Here is a 24,712-nt window from a genome sequence, read left to right on the forward strand (position 1 = left end):
GTTTCAATAAATTCTTGTAAACGGAGAGAGACCGGTTCTTCTCTCAATGTGGTGTTGACTCTTTTCTCTTTCTCTCCTAATTTTCATGGTGATAATTGATCGAGTTGGTTAAGTTTAAAGTATTATCATTATCACATTTTTCCTCTTGCTTACATTGATATTAGAGTAAGGACTTTTTCTTTGCAAGAACTTTTATGGGTGACAAGATCTTTAGGTTTAACTTTCTCACCATGTCAAGAGGCAAAGAGGAGAATTTTAGTGAACAACTAAAAGGCTCCCGACACTTTGTATTTGTATGCTTCTCTAATTATGAGAAGATATAAGGATACAAGGAGTTGAAAGCCGATCTAGAAATTCAAGATCTGATGGAGAGAACGACTAAAGTATGGGTTGAAGCGAAGGTCTTTGAAGATTTTCTTATTGAGAAGACTCTTGAGACATATGGTATTACAGCTGTGAAGGTCTATCTTAAGATAAAAGGTATCAATGTTATTGATACAATTAAGTCTATGAAAGGTAACGCATCACCTATCATTCGAGGATCCATCCAAGCGGTAACTTCAAAGTCTCATCATAGACAAGCTGCTTCCTCTTATCCCAAGAATCACTCTATGAAGAAGGAGAAGGAGAAAGTCAAAGAACTGGCCATTTCCATGGTAGTTGAATCTCCAAAGATGCTTTCAATAAAGGAAAACGATACTAAAAGAGACTTTAAGCTTGGAGAGAAAAGCGTCAAGTTTGATGTTTTCTATGGTAAGAGAGATTCTCAAAAAGTTGTCTTTTACTAGACAATTTGATGCTACTTTTGGTAGTAAAGATTGTACAGAAAAATAAAAAATTAGGATGGTTAAAATGCATTTAAAGGATGCTAGTTTGAATTGGTGGCTCAAAGTTGTTGAAGAGGGAAAGTAACCTAGGTCTTGGAAAGAGTTTTAGGAGATATTCAACAAGAATTTTTTGCCTTCATCCTTTGAAATTGATGTGCAACAAGAATGGGATGAGCTGAAACAAAGCCATAGAAACAATGCTGAAATATATATCAACAGGTTGACATTTGTTTCTTTTAAATTTATATCTCTTAATAAAGTTCATTTCAATATGGAGATGAGAAAGTTTATCCATGGATTATATCCAATGGTACGGAGAACTATCAAGATGACAAAGCTTGATACTTTGGAAGTAGCCCAAGATGTGGCCTCAGAAGTCCTAGGACTACATATATCATGGATGATTGGTAAAGCCTCAAAATGTAACAAACCTTTTTGTATATTAATTGTTACTAAGACATATTGACTCAATGATTCCAAATTAATTTGATGTTCATATACTTTGAAAGGTGATTTGTATTATTTAAGTGTTTTAAAATATGATTAAATGTAGATGCCCAAGAGAAGTTAAAAGTTTAGTCGGGACAGATTGGTCAGAAAGCTCAGATGACTAAGATTTTTACACTTAGATAGTCACATTGACTAGAAATCCATAAAATGAGTGGTTTTAGAAAGTAAAACTAGATGCTTATGATTGAAGAAACAAATCATGAATCGGTGAATCTATATAATGAGCTCTCCAAAAGCTAAATTTGGCGACTTTTAAAATTTAAAATGTTACTATTTTTGAAAGTTACTCAAATGAAAATTCTGTTCATGTCAAAGGCTTTGGAATTTTGTAAGGAATAATTTTATCTTTAGCAACTATCTCAAATTCTTGACCATTTGAGAGATTTTTAGAGTAGAAGGTTTGGAAGCTTCTTTCTCTAGAAAAGTGACATGTGACATCTAGAAGAGGACATGTGTCATTTTGAAGAGACAAGTATCCCTACACTTGCCTTTTTCAGTAAACACTTGTCATTTTGTAGCTTCTACTTTTCACTTTTGAGCACATAAGCCTCACACCTATATATATTGGAGGTCTCTCTCTTCATTTGAAACAAGCTCTCATGCTAAAATTTCAGCCATATGCTTTGTATTCTTCTATCTATCTCTCATCCAAGAAGCACTTTCTACTTAGTTTGATCTAATCCAAGCACTAAAGAAGATAATCAGCTTGCTACACGAGTTTGCAAAAGTTGGGGTTTCAAAACTCTAATTTTCAGAATTGTAGCAAATCAGCCTTTTGTATATGGTTCAGGCACTTGGTGCCCGTGGTTTTGTTTCAGTGAATTCCTATAAAGGGGGAGGGGTTGGTTCCCTTCTCAATGCGGTGTTGACTCTTCTCTCTCTCTCTCTCTGTGTTTTTCTCTCTCTTTCTCTTTTAATTTTCATGGTGACAATTGATCGAGTTGGTTAAGTTTAAAGTATTGTCATTCTCACATTCTTTGCTAGGCTTACATTGGTATTAGAGCAAGGACTTCTTCTTTGCAAGAACTTTTTTGCATGACAAGATCTTTGGGCCTAACTTTCTTACCATGTCAAGAGGCGAAGAGGAGAATTTTGATGAACAAGTGGAAGGCTCCTAGCACTATGTATCTATATGCTTCTTTGATTATGATAAGATATAAAATTCAAGCTTTGATGGAGAGAAGGGCTAAAGCACGGGCTGAAGTGAAGGTCTTTGAAGATTTCCCTATTGAGAAGGCTCTCGAGACATCTCAGCATGAAAGGTATCAATGTTATTGATGTAACTAAGTCTATGAAATGTAACATATCATCTATCATTCGAGGATCCACCCAAGCGGTAACTTGAAAGTCTCATCATACACAAGTTGCCTTCTCTTGTTCCAAGAATCTCTCCATGGAGAAGGGCATGGAGAAAGTCAAAGAACAGGCTATTTCCATGGTAGCTAAATCTCCAAAGATGCTTTTAGCAAAGAAAAATGATGCTAAAAGAGACTGAAGCTTGGAGAGAAGAGCGTGAAGCTTGCTGTTTTCTATGGTAAGAGAGATTCCCAGAAAGTTGTCTTTTACTGGACAGTTTGATGTTGCTTTTGGTGAAGATTATATAGAAAAATAAAAAATTAGAATGGTTAAAATGCATGTTAAGGATGCCACTTTGAATTGGTGGCCCAAAGTTGTTCAAGAGAGAAGGAAACCCAACTCTTGAAAAGAGTTTAAGGAGATGCTCAACAAGTTTCAGCCTTCATCCTTTGAAGCTAATGTGTAACAAGAATGGGATGAGTTGAAACAAAGCTATGGAGACAATGTTGAAACATATATTAACAGGTTTACAATAGTTTTTTTTTCATTCACATCTCTTAATGAAGTTCCTTTCAATATGGAGATGTGAAAGTTTATCCATGGATTACATCCGACAAAATGGCGAGTTGTCAAGATGACAAAGCATGATACCTTGAAAGTGGCCCAAGATGTGGCCTTAGAAGTTAAAGGACTACATATGCTATGGATGCTTGGTAAAGTCTTAAAAGAAGAACCACAAAGTAAGAAGACCAAGATGTTTGACCAAAAGAAGTCATATAAATAAGAACCAAGGCAGAAGGATGGAGGTAAACCACCTTTGCCATCCAAAAGGAAACTAACATATCAACAGTTAGTAGAATATATAAGAGAAGGAGGATATCTCTCTTGTGGAGAAAAAAGATATACGGCTGGTCAATGTTCTAATAAGCCAAAGAAGGAAAACCAACCCCAAAAGACCCCTCAAGCAAACGCTGTACCTAAGGAATCCTTGTAACAATATGAAACTTCGCCAGAGAAAATGAAGCTTTTTATGGCTTGGGGTAAGATTGCTAATCAACCTGTTCTCATTCATTTTGATACAGGGGCTATATATCATTATATCCATTCTCGGATTGTTGAAGCTCTACATTTACCAAAGGAGAGGTTTGGAACACCAGAAATGTTAGGTGCTACTTTTCAAGGAATGGAGTCTGAAGTTATTCTAATTCTGGGGAAACTACGATTTGAGATAGGAGATTATGTAGATCATGAGAGTTTTGCCATAGGAGATCTTGGTCATTGTAATGTTATATTAGGAATACCTTGGCATAGAAAAATAGATCCAACCATTTAAATTCCCTTTCAAGGGTAAAAATGTCTCTTTTGATGTAGGAGTGGAAGGAAACTCTATTCCCATCTTATCTCATGTACAAATTTGTTAAGCAATGAAAAAGTCTATTTCCTTGTATTTGATTTTTGTTAAAGATTGTAACAAAGAGTCTAGAATTGAATTTTCTATCTCAAATATGAACGAGGACCGAATGAGTTTCTTAAAGGACCATGAAGATTGTTTTGCAAACACTTTACCTGACAAGTTACCTCCAGAGAGTCTAGAAAATCATCACATTGATCTCATTCATGGGAGTTCACCTCCAAATAGGTCACCCTATTGTGTGAGTCTAACACAACAAGAGGAGATTATGAAGCAAGTGAATGAGCTCTTGGAAAAGGTTCTAATAAGGTTTTCCATTTCAAGAATTGATGATATCTTGGATAGATTGGATGGATCCAATGTATTCAACCAGATTAACTTGAAGAGCGGCTGCCATGAGATAAAGCTTGCTTCTCAAGATGTTCATAAAACAACATTCAGGACAACTTTTGGTTTGTATGAGTTTCTTATGCTACCATTTGGTCTCATTAATGCTCCTACAACTTTAATAGAATGATGAAAAGAATCTTTTGGAGCCCCACGAGGAACACCAAGGAAAAGGGAATTCTCTTGCAAGAAAATCTATCTTGTAACACCAACAAGCTTGTTTATTATGTTTCATATGATCACAATGAAGAAAAACACCAGGCACAACAAATCTTCATGCAACATCATGTAGATCTCCCACGGATTTAATAGAATCAACCATATTCTTCAATATCTTCACAAAATCCATCAATATAACAAAGAAAGCAAAGGAATACACCATCTTTGAATGGAAATACATCACATAGTATTCATCTTCAATATCTTCATAGTCTTCTCTCTCAATCTCTCATATACAATCACTCTGTTCAGTAGAATTGGCTATCTCTGACTCTCTCTCTCTCTCTCTCTCCATCAATAATACATCATCTCCTCACTATAATCTCTCAAAAATCACTCTCAATAATCCTTCTTAGGTCGTGGATACCCCTCCCAAGAGGTATGTCTGATATGAAGAGTCACCAGAGCCACTACAGTGTCCTTTCATAGCTCACTACTATCACTTCACTCTAGTCTTCACTTGAGTCTTTAGCAGCTACTTCTTCCTCTTCTTTCAGCTCTTTTGCACTTGTATTCACCTCTTTCCAAGGCTAGAAAACTTTCCCAAGCTACACTCTCATCCATCAGAACACATACAGAAGTATACAGAACAATCACAGAACAGTACCAGAACAGCTACAGTACAGAATAGAACAGAGACAGAAGCTCTATAGAAGACCTACAGAAGGTTACAGAAGGTCATCAAAACCACATAACTCATAATACTCAAACCATTCCAAACTCTCACAAACCATTCAATAAACTTTCACAAGATCTGAATCTTCATCAATCATCAACCCATCCCTCCTTACAGAAGACAATCAGAACAAAACAGAACAAAACAGAAGCTATACAGAAGGTTTACAGAACCAATTAGAACCTATCAGAACATCACAGAACCTCATATCTCCAATGATAAACATCATAAACTTCCAAAACACAATCAATATCATCCAAAACACTCTCAAACCACTTCCAAACCAATTAATCATCTCATAAAATCAACCATTCAGCTCTCAAAAACAACAAAAATCAGCCAAAAAACAAGTCATTTCAACACTCAACATATCCCCACACTTAATAAGGAAGCGTCCTCGCGACCCAAGAAAAAGGGAATACAAGTTCATTTAAAAGCTCAACTTTGATCTTCAATATCTCTTCAAAAACAATCCATCACACCACGAAGCATGCAAAATCTATGCACATGGCTGAGCCATTAATCTCAAAAACTGAAAAGAAACCATAAATCTTTCACTTAATAATGAATAAACTCGTTATCTTCATCATCTTCATCCATAGCTTCAATCATTATACAAGAACAAAAGGGAAAAGAAGAATTTCTGCATAAAAGACAGAGGAGAGAGGAGAGAGAACAACTTTTTGCACCACCAAAAAGGAGAATGTGCGATCGAAAAAGAGAGGGAAGAGAAAGAGGCACATAACCATTCGTGCACTCCACCCCACCTCTTTCCCAAAAAGCACACCCCTTCGTATTTTTATTATTTCTTTGAAACTTTGATACATTTGATATTATAAGACCTTTGGCCTTTAATTTTGAGTATTCCTACCCTTCACAAATGCATGCACGTAACACTTTTGTGTATACCATTTGTTTATTATGGTTTATGTGGATGTGGCCCCCTCATATCTCTATCTCTTTTTGGTGATTTTGTAACAATGTAGTATTATTCTCTTGACAAAAAATATAAATATGATGCATGCTTGGATTCTTTTGTGCCTTGTTTTCATGCTTCTTTTGAGTGTCATCATATTCCTCCCACACTGAAATGTGAAGCGTCCTCGCGAACCTTGCCAAAGAAGAACCACTGTCTAACATAAACAACTTCCAAAATTGTTAGTAAAACAACTTCGACCATAAGGCCTAGCCATGGTAGGGTATGGAACTCCAAATCCACAACCACCAGAGTAAGGGAGCTCCTGCCTCAAATACTCCCACACTGAAAAACTTTACTAGTCTTCAAAGGATAGGGTTTTGTCTTCCACATGGAATCACAAGCACAACTTTCTCCATCCCAATAGAGAAAGAAATAAAACTCCATCATCTAGCTCCAAAGGGGCACTTGAGAAAATATGGTTTAATTGTATATGTAGCTTCATGTATCTTCTGATGTGGGGGTTTATCTTTATATATCTTCTCATGGAGTATTTAATAGTGTTGTTATATATGAATGTAAAGTGAAAACTCTTGAAAGCTTAGCTTTGAGAGAGTATTGTGATTTGGTAAAGAGTTGTCACTTTTGAATGTTAACAATGGATTAGGAGGGTTACTAAGCTTTGATCCTCTTAGATTCTTAATTAAATTTTTTTCCTTTTAGTCTATCTTATCATTTTTCTTGATGGTTGCTGTTTGCAGGAAAAAGAAAAAGAAAAAGAAAGATGTAAGGGATGTCAGCAATATATGCTAGAAGGAGAGGTTGATGGTGATCATGGGTGGAGGAAAGCACCACATGTAGAAAAGTAAGGTGGTAATATTAAGGTATTATAAATAAGTTAGAAGGGCTAAGGGGTGGAAGGAAGTGCGACAATTAAATGGGAAAATGATGAAAGGGGTAAGATCAAACAAAAGAACAATGGTGTTTAATATTCATATTAATATTTTATTTTAAAAATTAGGTTAAGGATTGGGGAGATATGACGCGATAAGGAAAGAAACACATGGCTACCATGTGGAGGATGAGGGAGAGAGGGATAGATAAATGCAGAAGTAGGGCGGGAGTTGTGATACGGCCGGCATTAGATACCATACACTCCATCTTCTTTTTATTTCCCTTGTCCTCTAATTCCTTCTTTCTTTATGCTTCTTCTTTCTTCTTCTTTGGTTATTGGTTGGGAACCAGGCAAACAGCGCTGTAGAGGGAAGGATAGTCTTTTGAAGAAGACTAGATTCTTCGAGATGACAAGAAAGAGGAGGCCATGCTGGTAGGCAGATCGTGTGGTGAGTGGATAATTGTGGTAGAGGAGGGAGAGTTCAAGATGAGAAGAGAAGGGGAAAGATGTAGTTGCTACTCCCATGGCCATCGTCAGAGGATGGTTGCGATGGCTACCCTACCCATCAGGGAAGCATGAGCCGTCGGCTCTGGATGAGGTAGGAATGATGGGGAAGGAAGGACTGAGGGAGAAGATAATGAGAGGCATCACTGCTTTGTTGTGTGGTGGAGAGGGGTATAAGAGGGGGGGAGAGAAATATGGAAGATGGTGAGGACTTATTCATATTTCCTTCTGCGACAATTTCATTTGCTTCTTCTTCTTTTGCAAGTATCCCTTCACAAATGCAATTTCCTTTAGCAAATGTAATTGATACTGGTATCACCATTCATCATCTCCTTCTTCACCCTCTTCAATCCCCCCAGGGCATCCGCCTCCCAGATCATCGCTTTCACTCCTCTTTCAACAAGGGTTGCTAAGGCAACAACATCCCCGTCATGTTGTCCTTGCTAATCAATAAGAACTTCCCTACCGTGTGACCAAATCAAACCTTGCTTTACTAGAACCTGTGGCTTGGATGGATAGTGATCGTTTGGGAAAAAAGACAGGATGGTGTTGACTATGGTAAAGAGGCTTAGGGTGATGCCATTTTGCTGCTGCTGAGGAGGAAACGACTGACAATTGAAATAATCAAAAAATTAGCACGGCCGATCATGGTGCAGGGAGATCAAGACTTCCCCTCTTTCTTTCTCTTCTTCGTCTTCTTCTTCTTTTGCTTTTTCTCTATGTTGTTTGTGATGCACGGAGGCCAAGAGGTTGTGGCGAGGAGGGGAAGATGATTATTGAAGGCATCAACGCAGGAAAAGGAGCAAGCTATCTTGGAGCAGGCTATCTTGAAGATAAGGGAATCCTTTGGGATAGTGATGGAGACGAATCATCGTTTCTCTCTATGGCCAAGGAAATCCTGGTGCCATCTCGTCCTGTTATTACTGCTGCATTTTCCTTCTTTCTATTCTCCTTTCTTCTTTTTCTCCTATTTCTTTTTTCTTTGACTGATAGCCTCAACTTCCATTCGTCTCTTGGAGGAGAACCAATTTGCAACTTGGATTATTTTGAATGTCTCCTACTTTTGTGAAGGAGGAAGAGACGGCCATGTAGAATTCTCCTCCTCTCTCTCTTTAATCTTTAAGATAGAGTGTGATTATCAAAACCCCTCGGAGCACACAAAGGGCCACAAAGGGCTGTGGTCCTTCTGTTGTTTACAATTGTCTTTCTTCTTCTTTTCTCTCCGCCATGAAAACCTATTTAAACCTTATCCTGCCCTAGGCCATCTCCTATCATATATTCCAATAATACAGTAGAATTTTATCATGACCCTTTCTTCCTCTTGATATTGTTGGTTTGCCACCACCAGCTTCTCATTTTAGTGTAGCATTGACATTTCTTGTTGTCACGCAATCTCTCTCAAGTTGTAGTGGTTGAGATCAGCTTCTTCCCCGGCTGTGCACCAAAATGATAGCAACCCTCCCACGGCAGGAAATAAACATGAAACCAAGGTAGAAGCATGCAAAATCTATGCACATGGCTGAGCCATTAATCTCAAAAACTGAAAAGAAACCATAAATCTTCCACTTAATAATGAACAAACTCGTTATCTTCATCATCTTCATCCATAGCTTCAATCATTATACAAGAACAAAAGGGAAAAGAAGAATTTCTGCACAAAAGACAGAGGAGAGAGGAGAGAGAACAACTTTTTGCACCACCAAAAAGGAGAATGTGTGATTGGACAAGAGAGGGAAGGGAAAGAGGCACATAACCATTCGTGCACTCCACCCCACCTCTTCCCCAAAAAGCACACCCCTTCGTATTTTTATTATTTCTTTGAAACTTTGATACATTTGATATTATAAGACATTTGGCCTTTAATTTTGAGTATTCCTACCCTTCACAAATGCATGCACGTAACACTTTTGTGTATACCATTTGTTTATTATGGTTTATGTGGATGTGGCCCCCTCATATCTCTATCTCTTTTTGGTGATTTTGTAACAATGTAGTATTATTCTCTTGACAAAAAATATAAATATGATGCATGCTTGGATTCTTTTGTGCCTTGTTTTCATGCTTCTTTTGAGTGTCATCATCTTTAGATCACATTGGAAGTTTATAGATACTTTCTTTAATGATCTTTTGGTTCATTTAAAAGATGAAAAAGAGCATAACCAACACTTGAAAATAGTGTTTCAAGAACTTCGTAAACACAAACTTTATGTGAATGAAAAAAGAGTGAATTTTTCTTAGAAGAGATTCACTACTTGTGCCATATTGTATCCAAAGATGGGATTCAAATGGATCCAGAAAAAGTCAAGGCTATTGTAGAATGGCCAGAATTGACTAGTGTTCATGAAGTTTGAAGTTTTTTGGGATTAAGCTATTATTACAGGAGATTCATTAAATGATTTGCAGTGGTTGCTAGACCATTGCATGATTTAACCAAGAAAGCGGTGGCATTCCAATCGACCAAACTAAAATAGGAAGCTTTGAAATTAAGGTGTGGATCAGAAGAGGGTGGGATGGGAGGGATTTGAGAAGAGTAGCTTATATGCTCAAATGAAACAGAAGATGTATATATACTTGATGAAGGATGTTTGCTTCGAGAGCCCCCTCTATTAAAGTTTACATATAGAAAACTATCCGGATTCTATATACAAAAGGAGAAACAGGAGAGGGTTTTGATTCATACGACTTGCTTGTTGTCCCAAATGTTATATATCCTCCATGATTGGAGAGGTAGCCAGTCTCACCAACCGGTCCAGATGGTGTAGCAAAGCTGGTCAGAGGGGTATAAGCTTGATTGTACATGATGTGTAAGTACGCTTTAGACTCCTTTGTTATGAGACAGAAATTTGGAATATGAGAAAACAAAGAAGGTGTAGGTGAAGGTGGGGTGTTATCTTTCTTACTAAGTCCATAATGGCTCCTCAAGGTGTCCAACGATGGAGAAGCCTAATAAGACATTGTGGGTTTCCGAGAAGGTGTTTGAGACATTGTGATTTGGTTACAAGTTATTTGTGTGTCTCACACAAAACCAAGCCTCCACAATATCCACAGTATACTCTTTACAAGAGCACCGGCTTTGATACCATGTGAAGAAACCACTAGGGTTTGCATTGAGGAAACATAGAGTGTACGACCACGACATAAACACAAAGACATAGACAATGGTGTGCAAAACTCAAATCCTAAACACGAAAGGCAAAACTCAAAACTCACAATGCAAAAACACAAACACAAACAGAGAAAGAAGGAGAACTCTGAAGTGAATGAATCAATGCATCAAATGAATGTAAGAACGTACTTAATGCTCAAGGGCAGAGTAGTAGAGTGTTGGAGTGTGACGTCCAGTGGTGATGGATCTTGAGTGCAGTAACCACAAGTTGGAGGAGTTGGAGGGCGAAGAAGACCAAAATGTAGATCACCAACGTCAATAGGTGTAAGAAATTGGGATTAATACTGTGGGGAAATACTAGCTACATTGGCTGGTATATAAGATGTAAGGGACTTTCTTTTTGCACCATTCAGTAATAATGCAAATTGTCTTTAGCTTCAAGCTTTCTCTAAACTTCTATGGCTTCCATCTCTTACTTTCTGTCTTTCTCCCTCCTTGGCACTCTTATTTTCTCTCTTTGTAGTTCTCTCTCTCTTCTTTTCTCTTTCTTGGCTCACTTCTTTACAAGTGGTATCAAAGCACAGACTCTTAATCCAATTGATTTTACCATTTTCAGACATATTTTCTTTATTTTTCCACCATTAAATCTTGGACAGCAGGTACAAGAGTCACATGGCAGGTAGTTTAGGTCGTGCATCAATTATAGGCTATTTTGAAGGTACTTTGGCCAAAGAAGAGGTAACAAGACTTATAGAAGACTTAAATTTTAGTTAACTTTTTGAAAGAATCTCTTTTTTTCTTCCTTTGCAAGCTTCCATGAAGCCTACAGCAAGAAACCTTCATTCTCCTTCTTGATCTGCAGTTCTAATGGCCATTGAATATCAAAGAGAGCTTCTTAGTGTTCTAAGCTTTAGGTTGAGTACCATATCAGTGAGTTTCTTGCAAACAGGCCATCCATGTGATGATCAGCCAATTCAGGGCAGTTTGTGTTATTTTTTCAGCACTTGAAGACCTCTTGATCAGCATGTTTTCTATGACTAAAGCTTATTGCTTTCTTTCTTACCATTGAGCATGTGAACTCTCAAGTATGAAGCCTATTACTTCCATAATGATGGTCCTTCTTCGTGAAACCCTAGAATGAACAGCAAAGTGGCAACCATGGAAGCTTGAGTTCGAGCTGCATTCTTTCATTATTCCAGCCTGAAGATTCATGTTTGTGAATAATCTTTGAAGAAATTGAAGACATTGAGCAAGATTTGAGCTCTCTTGACTCTTTCAAGCTTCTATGGAGGAGAAATTTGGGGATTCTTCTTCAATCATGAAATTCATGTTTCTTGAAGCTTAAAGAGAGCAGGGGCCTTTTAATTCAAGGGATTTTCAATGGTTTCTACTTCCTCATTAGTAACATTGGGCATTCTTGGTGCAAATGGAGCATTATTGAGCTAGGGAGTCTATTCTTGAGTTAAGATTTGGGGCAAACAAGATTAAGCTTCAATCTTAAGCCTCTGATGCTTTAAGATTGCTTTTAAGTATTTTAGGAGCAAGGATTGAAGATTATTTCATCAACATCGAGCAACTGGAAGCCTATTCAAGCATTGGGGAGTATTCAAGTCTTCATTAAGCCGAGCAAGGGGTACTTCTGAACCAATTCTTGATCTCTCGCACCTATCCATTTGCTAAGCTTCATCCATTGATTGAGAGATTTAAGAATTGAAAATTTCCATCGAATTTTAGCTCTCCTTGGTTAAATCAGCCCATTCATTGATTGTATTGATCTCTTGAATCAAAACAGAGAATTAGAAGCCTAGTTTAGCATCAAGGCATGGCATTAAACCTCTTGTTCAAGAGTGAATTATTGGTTGGATTCATTACTCTAATCTAATGTGTTGTTGATGTTTGATTGATTTAGGAAAAATATATAAAAATTCCATTGTAAAGGATAAGTCAAGCACGAGTCACTGCGTGGTAAAACCCTATTCTTATTTATTTTGTCCATTCCAATTCCATTCTATTGCATCACATGGAATGCACTAAATGGATATTTCCAGTTATGCATATTATGTTGATTGATTAGAATAGCATGTCTTTGCCATGTTGAGATTCTCACCAAGGAAAAAATGTGGATGCCGGGAGAGAGAGTGGGACAATAGATAGGGAATCCTCCCCCATTATTAAAGATCTCGAAGGGGTGCAACCAATAGACTCGGGGAGAACTTTGCCCACCTCTCAATGATTTGGAGCCCGTGTAAGGAGCCTATTATGCCATTTTATCTCTCACACAGGTATGGGCATAAAGGATTGAAGATTTAAGTGCTCACGAAGATTCAAGCCTCTTGAAGATCAAAACAGGTTAAAGTAGGGCTATTATAGGACATTGCAAGGTATAAATATGTCATTATAGGTACTATCCTCATCATTGGGATATAGGTGCAAGTACTATAGGTTGCTCACAAGTCCTGTCCAACTCTCCAGAGGGTTTGGTAGCCTTTAGGTGAAACTGGCCTTCCCTCTGTGGATGGGTGGTGATGCCTTGATTACAACCTAGTTACAGTAGTAACATTTATTACACAACTGAGAAATGTAAACTAACTTACAGTCTTGGATAATGAACATCCTGTTGGCCCCAAAACTGGTGTCCCTTTTAGTATTTCTTTAACTTAATTGAAGAAGTTGATGTAGAATGGGATTTTTTCAATCCCTTTCGGTATTTCAGCTCCCCTTGCTATCCAAAATGACTAGCAAGTCTTCAATTTGATTTGCCCCTTGATTCGGACAATCAATTGGCCTTCACCAGCTTTGATGGAGATAGAAAATGCCCCAAATTCATTGTTTTGCTAGTCCCTTCACTTGAATTTGACTCAAAACAACTTCAGCTCTCTTGAATCCAAGTCTTGGATCTTCCAATTTTTGGCACGCTTACCAAAGCTGCTAGTAAATCCTAATTTTTGATGTAGATTAGGATTTACAGTAGAGAAATTTGAAATTTCTGAGCCTCTGGTGATCTCAATGCTGTAATCTTTGAAGCAAGGTTGGGAGATAAGAGAGAATGCTGAGGAGAGAGAAAATTGAGAGCTTCTTCATGAATAACTAAAGAAAATCAGTTATTTATTGTTGCTGCCCTATCTTAAGAGCCTATATAGATGTTGTCACCTATTGTTGATTGGTCTTCTTCTCCCCTTGGCTGCCTCAAAAGATCCTCCAATGGCTGCAGATCAGACCCCGACAGCATCTCTTCCCTCTCTCTTGTTGGTTGAAACACTAAAAATGCCTCTCTCCAGTCATTAAAGATGTTTTTCAGTCTTACATGGGCATTTTTGACAAGTGACAACCTTTTCAAATGGTTTTTTAGTATTATTCATAATTGATCATTAATTTTTAGGCTTTAAATACTTAAAATTAATCTAATAATTATTTCGGTGTCCAAAAAAATAATTTGAATGGCCAATATTTAAATTGGCTAGGCATCTTCCATTCTGAGTGTCTCTACGTCATCTTTAACCATCATATTGGCGTTAGGTACCATTAAATGTCACTTCTCTAGTGTTACCAGTTGACACTTATGGCCAAATGAATGACCTGGCTAACAACTGGCACTAGGTATCACCAAGTACTTGTGCGGCATAACTTATAGCATCTTTTGCCTTTGACATCATGTGATTTCCTCGGGTCCTGGGCTCATAAATTTACTCTAATCCCAGTTACATCTCACATGTGCAACAACATTTACTTAAACCATGCGATTAAAAATTAATCCACATGTTAAGTGAGGTTTCAAAAATACATGTCCCCATGACAACCCTCCCTCTTAAAGTCGTTGCAATCATCCTTGATTGCATTGTCAGATGCATCAAAAGCAAAATAGTGGACTGGAATTTCCACAAGGCATCATAGGTAACACAACATTGCGCACTACTGCTCAACCATTTCATATGCCCAACACATGCTGAAAATTACCAGCCAATCATAACATAATATAAGGCTCACACAGAATCTAAAAAACATTGCTAGATTATCATATGACATGTCTATTTCTCATGAGTTTAACTCATTTGGCAAAACCAAACCATAACATAGCATAACGAAGCATAAACCATGGCTGAAACTATCAATGGCATTTGCTAACATGCTGTTGTTCATGGAACCAAATGTAAACCATCGAAAACTGAGCATAATTTGATCATAAACTGATCACTTGCTGATCTGAGAATTGATCACAAACTACTTCAAATGTGATCCCAAATTGATCACAACTCATTGTAGAAACTGACCAGCAATCAATGCAAAAATTGATTCCAAAACTGACCAGTTGATCAAAAACTGAGCTGAAACTGATTAGAATTTTTGTCTCATAATTGAGGCAAAATTCATGCCAAATTCAGTGCTAGGGTGAAGCTCATACTCATCTGCATACATCTTACAGTGACTAGTACACTAGGTAGTGACCTCATGGCAAACATACTGTCAACACAGTATCTTGGATGCATGCTGAATATATTCGAGATCCGCTACATACGAGAGCTGTCCATAACTGGAGGAGTGGAAGTGCTACCTCCCCCCTGAGCATCAAGCAATACTCTAGACTCCTGCTTTGCTGAACCCGAGGGAGCTTGAACTAAAGTCGGCTTTAACTGAAAGGTATCTAGGTAAAGGTGCAACAACTGAGGATGGTTTGCCCAGTCATCCTCTTTCATCCATTTGGCATCCATTGGTGAATAATTCTGAAATTTCACTAAGTATCTTTTGGAAACTTTATCTCTGACCTTTCTTTTCTTATGTAGCAAAATCTGCTCGGGTACCAAAATCTCATCAAGCTCCTCAATCTCAGGCTGAATTTTAGCAGATATATCCTATGGCACATCACCATGAAAAGGCCTTAACAAACTGACATGAAAGGCATTGTGTATCCACTAATGTGGAGGTAATTTTAGCTGATATGTCACATTATTGATTTTCTCCAATACCTGGAAGGACCCATAGTATCTCATACTCAACTTCGGATACAATCTTTCTCTTCCTTTCATCTTTTTTAGCCTTGCCTTTTCAAAACGAAGCAATACATAATCGTCCTCTATAAATTGCAAAGCACGTTTATGGTGATTAGTTGTCCTCTTTTACTTTTCTTGTGATCTTTGAAGTGTATATTTTATCTTTGCATAGGTTGCATCCAAGTCTTCCACATAATGATTAGTCTCAAAGATCTAATTCTTAGTTTGTAGAATATGTGGTACCTTCTTGCCACCCTCAACCACCTCAAATGGAGCTTTGCTCGTTGAACTATGTATTCTCTTGTTGTAAGCAAGCTCAACTAAGGGCAAATATTGCTCTCACTATGCCTTGTGGTTTGAAATACAACACCTCAAAAGATCTAACACTGTGGAATTTGCTTTCTTAGATTGACCATTTGTCTGCAGATGGAAGGATGATGAGAATTTCAGTGTGGTATCCATATTCTCAAACAACCCCTTCCAAAATAAAGTGGTCATCCAAGGGTCTCGATCACTAATGATCGACTTTGGCATACTATGATACTTAAAGATGTGCTACAAAAGCAATCAGCCACAACAGTCTTTTTACTATCAATATGTACAATTTGAAAAAGTGAAACATAGAGAGAAAATTTGCCCATTTTATATACTTCTTTGACAACTTTGTGTGCGTCCTCAAAGTTTGATGGTCTATTTGTATTGTAAAATCATCCCTAAACAAATAATGTTTCCACGTAGACAGTGCATGAATTATAGTCAAGAGCTCTTTCTCATAGACTTGCAAATTTTTTTTTGCACTGTGGAGAATTCGGCTCTCATAAGCCACAACTCAGCCGTCCTGCATAAGAACGACTCCAATGCTGTTACCAGATGCATCACATTGAACTACGAATGACTTTCTCAGATCGGGCAACACAAGTAGATTGACTTTCCCTTGCCATTCCCATTGTCATTGCCCTTGCCCTTGTCCTTAGTTGTTGCTACTACCTTATCCTTTGAAGTTTTTTTTGGAAGAGGGGAGTTGGGATGCATTGGTGGGATTGCCTTATCCAAAATCAACTCAATGTACCGCTCCCTTATCCACCACATACTTAAATCAGGGTAATCCCTATAGTGTAGAAATGAATGTAATAAGTTAATGGATTGATAGTCCATCTATCTTTAGTAACTTCGAATCTATTGTCCTACAGGCATTTGAAATCACTCACATCTATCTTTAGTAACTTCGAATCTATTGTCCTATAGGCATTTGAAATCACTCACCATCCGCAAGTATGTACATAACCTTAAAGTCATATTTTCCTCTAATTTTTCAAATACTGAAATTTTCACTGCTGTCCATCTAAATGGCACATCCTTCTTTTGCAAAGCATGCAATGGAGATGCAATTTCAGCAAACTTGTGTACATACTTTCTATAGTACGAACATAAACCTAAGAAGCTGCGGATCTTATGCACATTTCTTAAAGATGGCCATGATTGTATTACCTCAATCTTTGTAGGGTCCATGCAAATACCATTAGTTGATAAAATATGCCCCAAAAAGTGGATTTCATGTAAGAAGAATTCACTTTTCTTGTCATTGATAACCAACCTATGCTCACGCAATTCATTGAACACAATGTCCAAGTGTTTTCTATGCTCTGCCTTGTTCTTTGAATAGATAATCCTGTCATTAAAGAAAGTGCTCACAAATCCTCTATGTGGCTTGAAGATGTGATCCATCATCCGATTAAAAGTGGCAGGAGCATTTGTAAGTCCAAAAGGCATAACAAGAAACTCATACAATCCAAAAGATGTCCTAAAGCTGTCTTAGGCACATCTTTCGGTCTAACGAGTATCTTCATCCATCTGAGAAATCAGAAAGCGATTCTTTATCGTGATCTTGTTCAGAGCATGATAATCAATATACATATGCCATGAACTGTTCTTTTTCTACACTAAAATCATTAGAGAACAAAAAGAAGATGAGTTGGGTGAATCAAGTCTTTTTCTAACAGCTCATTCACTTGACTCATAATCTCCTCTTGTTGGGCTGCATTGACTCTGTACGGTGGCTTATTAGGTGGGTTAGTTCGAGGGATAATATCTATGCCATGATCTTCTAGCCTTTTAGGTGGTAGTTGTCCTAGAAGTGATTGAGAGAAGCAATGAACATACATTTTCAAAAATGACATGCACGATCCTTCTCTAACTTAGACATGTTTCCAACATTCTCACTATCATCTTTATCCTTAGTAAAAACCAAATATACTAAAAGATAATTTTTTATTATTTCAGAAATGGCAGTTGCAGATACAATAGGGATAGATTCACCTTTCAACTTTACATAAAGTGTGAGTACCTTTTCCTTATGCTGAATAGTGATCTTTTTTGTACGAGAATTAATCATTGCATGCATACGGTGACACTATGGCATACCAAGCAATATGTCACAACTCTCAAGAGAAGCATTGAAGAATTCTTCCCTGTCCATATATCCGTGTATATACAACCGAAGCTTTCCAACGAGCGGTGTGATGGACTTTGGATGGTCTTTACATGCCATTCCAACTTCCCTCATGGGCCATATCTCATCCTCTCTAATGCTTAGACAAGCTGCCATGTCAACAGAGATGAAGTTGGCTCGTGCACCATTATTGAAGAAAATCAATGCACGGTGATCCCTAATTTTGCCCCATACTCTGCGTAACTCAATAGCATCATCATTGGGTTGATCACTAATAACATCGGGCACCAATCCCATTGATATTTTGGGCTTCTTTTCTTTAGAATCTCGTTGATTTTCTCATTTTCCAGCTTACTGCCTACTGGGAAAATCCCTTGCAATGCGACCCTCTTGTTCATAAATAAAACATTTATTTGTAGATATCAATTCCCTATGTTGTGCCAATGTTTTCGAGCCCTTTCTTTGCTGTTTTGGCCTCTTTTCAAACTGATTTTCAGATTTGCCCCTTTTCTCAGCCTTAAATTACTTTTTATTCGGTTTCTCCCCACTCTCTAAGAAGCCCGAATTCTTCCCATGTAGCAAAGCATCGATTGTAGTAGCAGTCTCTATGAGCCAAGACATGCTAGATAAGGTGGATTTAATGCAAAAATCCTTGATTCCTTTGGGTAGCCCACAAATACATTTTTTCACTTACTCATGAATGGGTACGAAGTGATAAGAAGTAATAGGCAGCATGTATCTAAAAATTTCTTATTATATTGCTCCAAATTCTTACATTCCTTAGCATCCAGCTTATTCCAAGCTGTCATGATGTCCATCCCAAAGGTACTTGTCAACCAATTTGATGCAAACATTTGCTTGAATTGTAGCCATGTTGGACAGTGCTCTACCTTGCATCAAAAGAGTGGACCACCATTGTAATGCATTCCTTTTCAAGAAAGTGGCTATCTTTTAAATCTTTGAGGGCTTGGTGAAGTTTCCCCCTGAATAGGCTGCATCAAACTGTTGAATGAAAGTCGAAGCTTTCAGCCTATCTTGTGTACCACTGAAGGACTCAAACTTTACTGCTTTTCCGCTCTTTTCATAGTCTTTTGTTGCCCCTTTGGATGTCAAGTTGTCATACAGTGGTTCTTGCAAAAAGGATACATTTGCTGAATTTACACCAAAACCAACGCCAAATAGAGCATTTGCATGACCAAGATTCATTCCTTGAGCCCAATAAGCATTCGGGGATGCAGATGTAGTACCAAACATGCTACTTTGTGTCCCAGGCATCAAACCAATGTTTCTATACATAGGGTTTTACATATTTCCAGCCATACTCGAATACATTGGGCCTTGCACACCATACAATGGTTGCTGCATACCATAGGGATTTGTGCTATACATTCCCGTACGTGGTCCCTGTCCAACCATAGTATGAAAAACCGTGTTTTCATGAAAATATCTTGGCTACCCCATCATTGCATGCATGCCCGGTTGTCCAAAATCCATTAAATTAGCACTTCCGTGATGACCTTACATTTGCATTCCTTGCCCCGTAAGTACTAACTATTTTGTTTCATTACCATCTTTGGGAGCTTCAAATGAAGGGTTTGGCATTATCTTTGGTGCATCTTGCTATCCCGAAGTTGTGGAATACGTCTTCTTCTTTTTGGCTTTGCTATCCTTCTTCGAAGCATTTAAAAATGGGTAAATTGAGGATCCTTTGCCAATTCAGCAAAATAGATTTGCTGCTGTTCTCATCCGATCCTTGAACTGGTCATCATCAAATTTCTCTTCACTTTGCTGGTCGTCAGGCTCCTTATACCTTGAAGGCCGTGCATCCTACCCAATAATAACATTTTCAGCGTGCTGTCCATGGTTTGAGCCTTGTCCAAGGTTAGGCATTGCATTTCCTTCATTTCCATATGAATGTTTATACTAAGAGGCATCATCACTGCTTGAGTCCATCTTATTGTATGAAGACATATTGCTGTAATTTCTCAGCTGAGAGTAAAAGTCAGCACTAGCACAAAGCTTTGACTTGCAATCAGGTGCCTTGGGTCCACCAAATCAAGGGATTGAATAGTATCCCAGCAATGGAACCATGAAACCAGCTTTCCTTTTGTGGATGAGTGGTAATTCCTTGATTACAATCTAGCTATAGCAACAACATTTATTACAAAATTGAGAAATGCAAATTAACTAGACAATGGACACCTTGTTGGCCCCAAAATTGGTGCCCCTTTTGGTATTTTTAAAACTTAATTGAAGAAGAACTTGATGTGCAATGGGATTTTTACAATGCCTTTTGGTATTCCAACTCCCCTTGCTATCCAAAATGACTAGCAAGTCTTCAATTTGATTTCCCCCTTGATTCGAGCAGTCAATTGGCTTTTACCTGCTTTAATGGAGATAGAAAATGCCCCAAATTCATTGTTTTGCTAGTCCCTCCACTTGAATTTGACTCAAAACAACTTCAACTCTCATGAATCCAAGTCTTGGATCTTTCAATTTTTGGCACGCTTCCCAAAGCTGTTAGTAAACTCTAATTTTTGATGTAGATTAGGATTTACAGTAGAGAAATTTGAAATTTCTGAGCCTTTGGTGATCTCAATGCTATAATCTTTGAAGCAATGTTGGGAGATGAGAGAGAATGCTGAGGAGAGAGAAAATTGAGAGTTTCTTCACGAAGAATTGAAGAAAATCAGTTATTTACTGTTGCTGCCCTGTCTTAAGAGCCTATATAGATGTTGTCACCTATTCTTGATTGGTCTTCTTCTGCCCTTGGCTGCCTCAAAAGATCCTCTAATGGTTGCAGATCAGACCTCGGCAGCATCTCTTTCCTCTCTCTTGTTGGCTGAAACACTAAAAATGCCTCTCTTCAGTCAGTAAAGATGTTTTTCAGTCTTATATGGGCATTTTTCATGACAGCCTTTCCAAATGGTTTTTTAGTATTATTCATAATTAATCATTAATTTTTAGTCTTTAAATACTTAAAATTAATCTAATAATTATTTCGGTGTCCAAAAAAATAATTTGAATGGCCAATATTTAAATTGGCTAGGCATCTTCCATTCTGAGTGTCTCTACGCCATCTTTAACCATCATATTGGCGTTAGGTACCATTAAACGCCACTTCTCTAGTGTTACCAATTGACACTTATGGCCAAATGAATGACCTAGGCCAACAACTGGCATTAGGTACCACCAAGTACTTGTGCGGCATAACTTATAGCATCTTTTGCCTTTGACATCATGTGATTTCCTTGGGTCCCCGGCTTATAAATTTACTCTAATCCCAGTTACACCTCACATGTGCAACATTTACTTAACCATGTGATTAAAAATTAATCCACATGTTAAGTGAGGTTTCAAAAATACATGTTCTCATGACATAAGGTATATCTACTTTGGTCACATAGATGCAAACATGGCACTTATAGGTTGAGATAGTGTTGGGAATAAAGGGCCATTGTGCCTTTTATATGTGCATGGGTGTAAATACACCCTTAGCACATTGTACTTTCATACATATATCTATCTAAAAACCTAAAGAGGTACACTCGTCATTGTATCAAAAACGTGCTCACTCTCTACTCTGCTCTCTCGCACTTTGTCTCTCTCACTCCGCGTAAGACTGTCTGCCTCGATCTCCGTACCTAACCGGTCCCTACAAGCTGGTATCAGAGCTGCAGTTGAGGCGTTTGTGCCTCTCGGAGTTCGCACAGGACAGACGAGCAAGTCGTGAGCTGTAGGCATCGTGGGTAGTCAAAGGCGAGCAGGAGAGTCAACGGACAAGTCATGACAGGCAGCATTTGACGTGAGCGGCAGTCGCCAGGCCACGTAGCAGTTCACGAGCAGTAGCAGGCGTGATAGGCAGCAGCGGGCAGCACATGCAACGTTTGCAGGGAGCTGCGACCAGCCCGTGATGGACAGGTGACGCGCGTCAGACGGCAGCTGGCGGGGTTCCAGGCTCACGACAATGCCTGGCAAGTCAACGGACCCGCCAAATTTTTTTGAAAAATTCAAAATTTTTGAAATTTCTTTTACCCACTGACGGGGTTTCGCGCGCGTAAGCACAAAATTTAAGATCTGTGCAATTTTGGCCTAGAAATTTGGGGCTTCTCTAGACCGAGATTTGTTCGTGAAAAATTGAGGCATCTGCATCAGAATTGCAGACATTGTGCACATTTGAATTGGGGATTTCGCCAAAATTGTTGAAATTTTGCTCATCTGAGTGAAATTTCTCAACATTGGACCCACAAAATTTAGGGCTTTTCTTAGATTTGAGGAATGTGATGCATGACAAACATATCTGTCTCAGAAATTGCAGGAATTTTGTGACATTTTGTCCCTGACATTTGGGGCTTTTCATGTACATGTGCAAATTGGGCTGAAATTTACCCAATTTCTCGACATTGATGCACATTGGACCCCGTGCAATTTGGGGCTTTTGCAATTTGGGCAAAATTTGTGTAGCATTTGGTCATTTTATGTACATGCAGGTTGAATTCCGCGCAATTTGGACATCAACACTTGGTAAAATTTGGGGGTTTTGTTGAAATTGCTTTATTTTGGCAAAATTGGACAGTCCTATGCATGACAGAGAAAATGCAAATGTGTATTTGATGCTTTGAGCACAAAAATTTGGGGCTTTTTTGACCGTTCGTGTCAAATTTTATGCCCATGGGTACATGTACAACAGAAATTGCAGCTGAAATTTTGGAATTTCTCATGTAATGTGATGCACATGCCCTTGGAACATTTGTAATCAGTTGGATAATGCTGTAGCACTTGGTTTGGTGCTTCTAAAAACTTAATTACAGATCTGAAATCTGTACTTCTGCATGGTCATTTATTGCTAATTGGTACTTGATTGTACCTTGGTCACTTGGGTGATAGTTTGAGCCTGCATTTGCTGGTTTTTTGGTCACATTTGGGCTGAAAAACATGGCTGGCAGCAATGACAGCAGTAATCTGATGCGCATAAAGAAGCTTGAAGGCGCACATAACTTTGCAGTTTGGCAGAAGCAGTGCTACAATATCCTGTTACAAAAGAAGCAGGCAAAGCCAATCAAAATCAAAGGGGCAAAGCTTGCGGACATGGATCAGGATGATTGGGATGAGTTGAATGAGCTTGCACGCTTAACCATAGAGCTATCGATTTCTGATGCCTTGCTCTTCAACATTAAAGGTTTGGATTTTGCATATGCTATATGGACTAGATTGGAAGAACTGTATGCACAGAAGAGTACTGCAAGCAAAGTGTATTGGCTGAAAAAGCTTATGGATTTGTGTATGAAAGAGGGTACAACAATGTCTACTCACTTGAGCGAGTTTAACTCAATTTTCAGTCAGTTGGTTGCCTTGAAGTTCATGATTGATGAGGAATTTAAGGCTACTTTCTTGCTTTGCACTCTACCAGAGAGTTGGGATACATTTAGGACTGCTATGAGCAATTCTAATGTGATTCTTTTGTATGCTGATGTAGAGAGTGCTCTACTTATGGAAGAGATGAATCGGCAGAACAATGCATCCATTATGTCTTCCAGTGCTTTGCATACTAGGGGCAGATCATAGCAAAAGGGCAAATATGATGGCAAGGGACACAGTAAATCACATAGCAAAGACGTTGAATGCCATCATTGTGGCAAGAAGGGTCACTTTAAACATGATTGCTACAAATGGAAGAAAGAGAAGGGAAAAGGCAAGAAGACAGATGATAGCAAGGAAGAGAAGGAGGACAGTCAGCCTAAGAAGAGCAGTGTAAAAATTGAAGAGGTGAATGTAGTCACTCATGACAATGACAGTGGGAGTGATGTACTCTTTGTCTCCTCACACTTTGGTGCACATGCTTTACTTGCAGATACAGATGATGACATGCATACCTGGATTCTTGATTCAGGTGCTTCCTTTCATGTCACCCCTCATCGTGAGTGGTTTTTCACCTATACAGGGGGTCGACATGGTGTTGTCCATCTTGGGGGCAACTATGTATGTGGGATTGCAGGTATTGGCAACGTGCAGTTACAGTTTCAGCATGGCTCTGTCTTTACACTTCAGCATGTACCTCGGTTCAAGAAGAGCTTGATTAGCACAGGGCAGCTAGATGATGATGGTTTTCATACCATCTTTGGTGATGGAAAATGGAAGATCTGTAAGGGATCTAGGGTTATTGCCAGAGGTTGCAAGAGTGATACTTTGTATCCACTTCATGTATCTAGTGTGGGTGACCATGTTGTTGTCGTGATCGAGCAGCCAAGCGTTTCCTTGTGGCACGGCCGGTTGGGACACACGAGTCAAACAAGAATGAAAGTGCTTTCTCGTTTGGGTTACTTGCTTTGTTTTTGTTATGCTGATTTTGAGTATTGTGATCATTGCATTTATGGCAAACATGCACAGACGTCTCACAAAGAGTCTCTTTCTTTGAAATCTTCTCCTCTAGAGTTAGTATATTCGGATGTATGTCAAATGCTAGGATTATCTTTAGGGGGAAAGAAATATTTTGTCACCTTTGTTGATGATGCTACAAGGAAGGTATGGGTT

At 38.4% G+C, this 24,712-nt stretch overlaps 1 protein-coding gene across 7 annotated transcripts in view; it reads left to right on the forward strand.

The window, feature by feature from the left end:
* LOC148029386 (V-type proton ATPase subunit d2-like) overlaps window positions 1-24,712 on the forward strand; it is a 112,384-nt gene that overhangs the window by 3,031 nt on the left and 84,641 nt on the right. For 3 of the 7 annotated variants that reach the window (XM_087688194.1, XM_087688193.1, XM_087688195.1), the window contains one exon: window positions 7,004-7,107. The exons of 3 other annotated variants lie outside the window; for them this stretch is intronic. In XM_087688194.1, the coding sequence (XP_087544320.1) occupies window positions 7,049-7,107 (59 nt within the window). In that variant the 5' untranslated portion in view covers window positions 7,004-7,048. Of the gene's footprint in view, window positions 1-7,003; window positions 7,127-24,712 lie in introns of all 7 variants that reach the window. One more of the 7 variants, XM_087688197.1, reaches the window with a different exon arrangement.

Source organism: Lygodium microphyllum, chromosome 11 (assembly GCF_053477565.2).
Source record: "Lygodium microphyllum isolate KBCC chromosome 11, Lygodium_microphyllum_v1.1.10, whole genome shotgun sequence".
Lineage (NCBI taxonomy): Eukaryota > Viridiplantae > Streptophyta > Polypodiopsida > Schizaeales > Lygodiaceae > Lygodium > Lygodium microphyllum.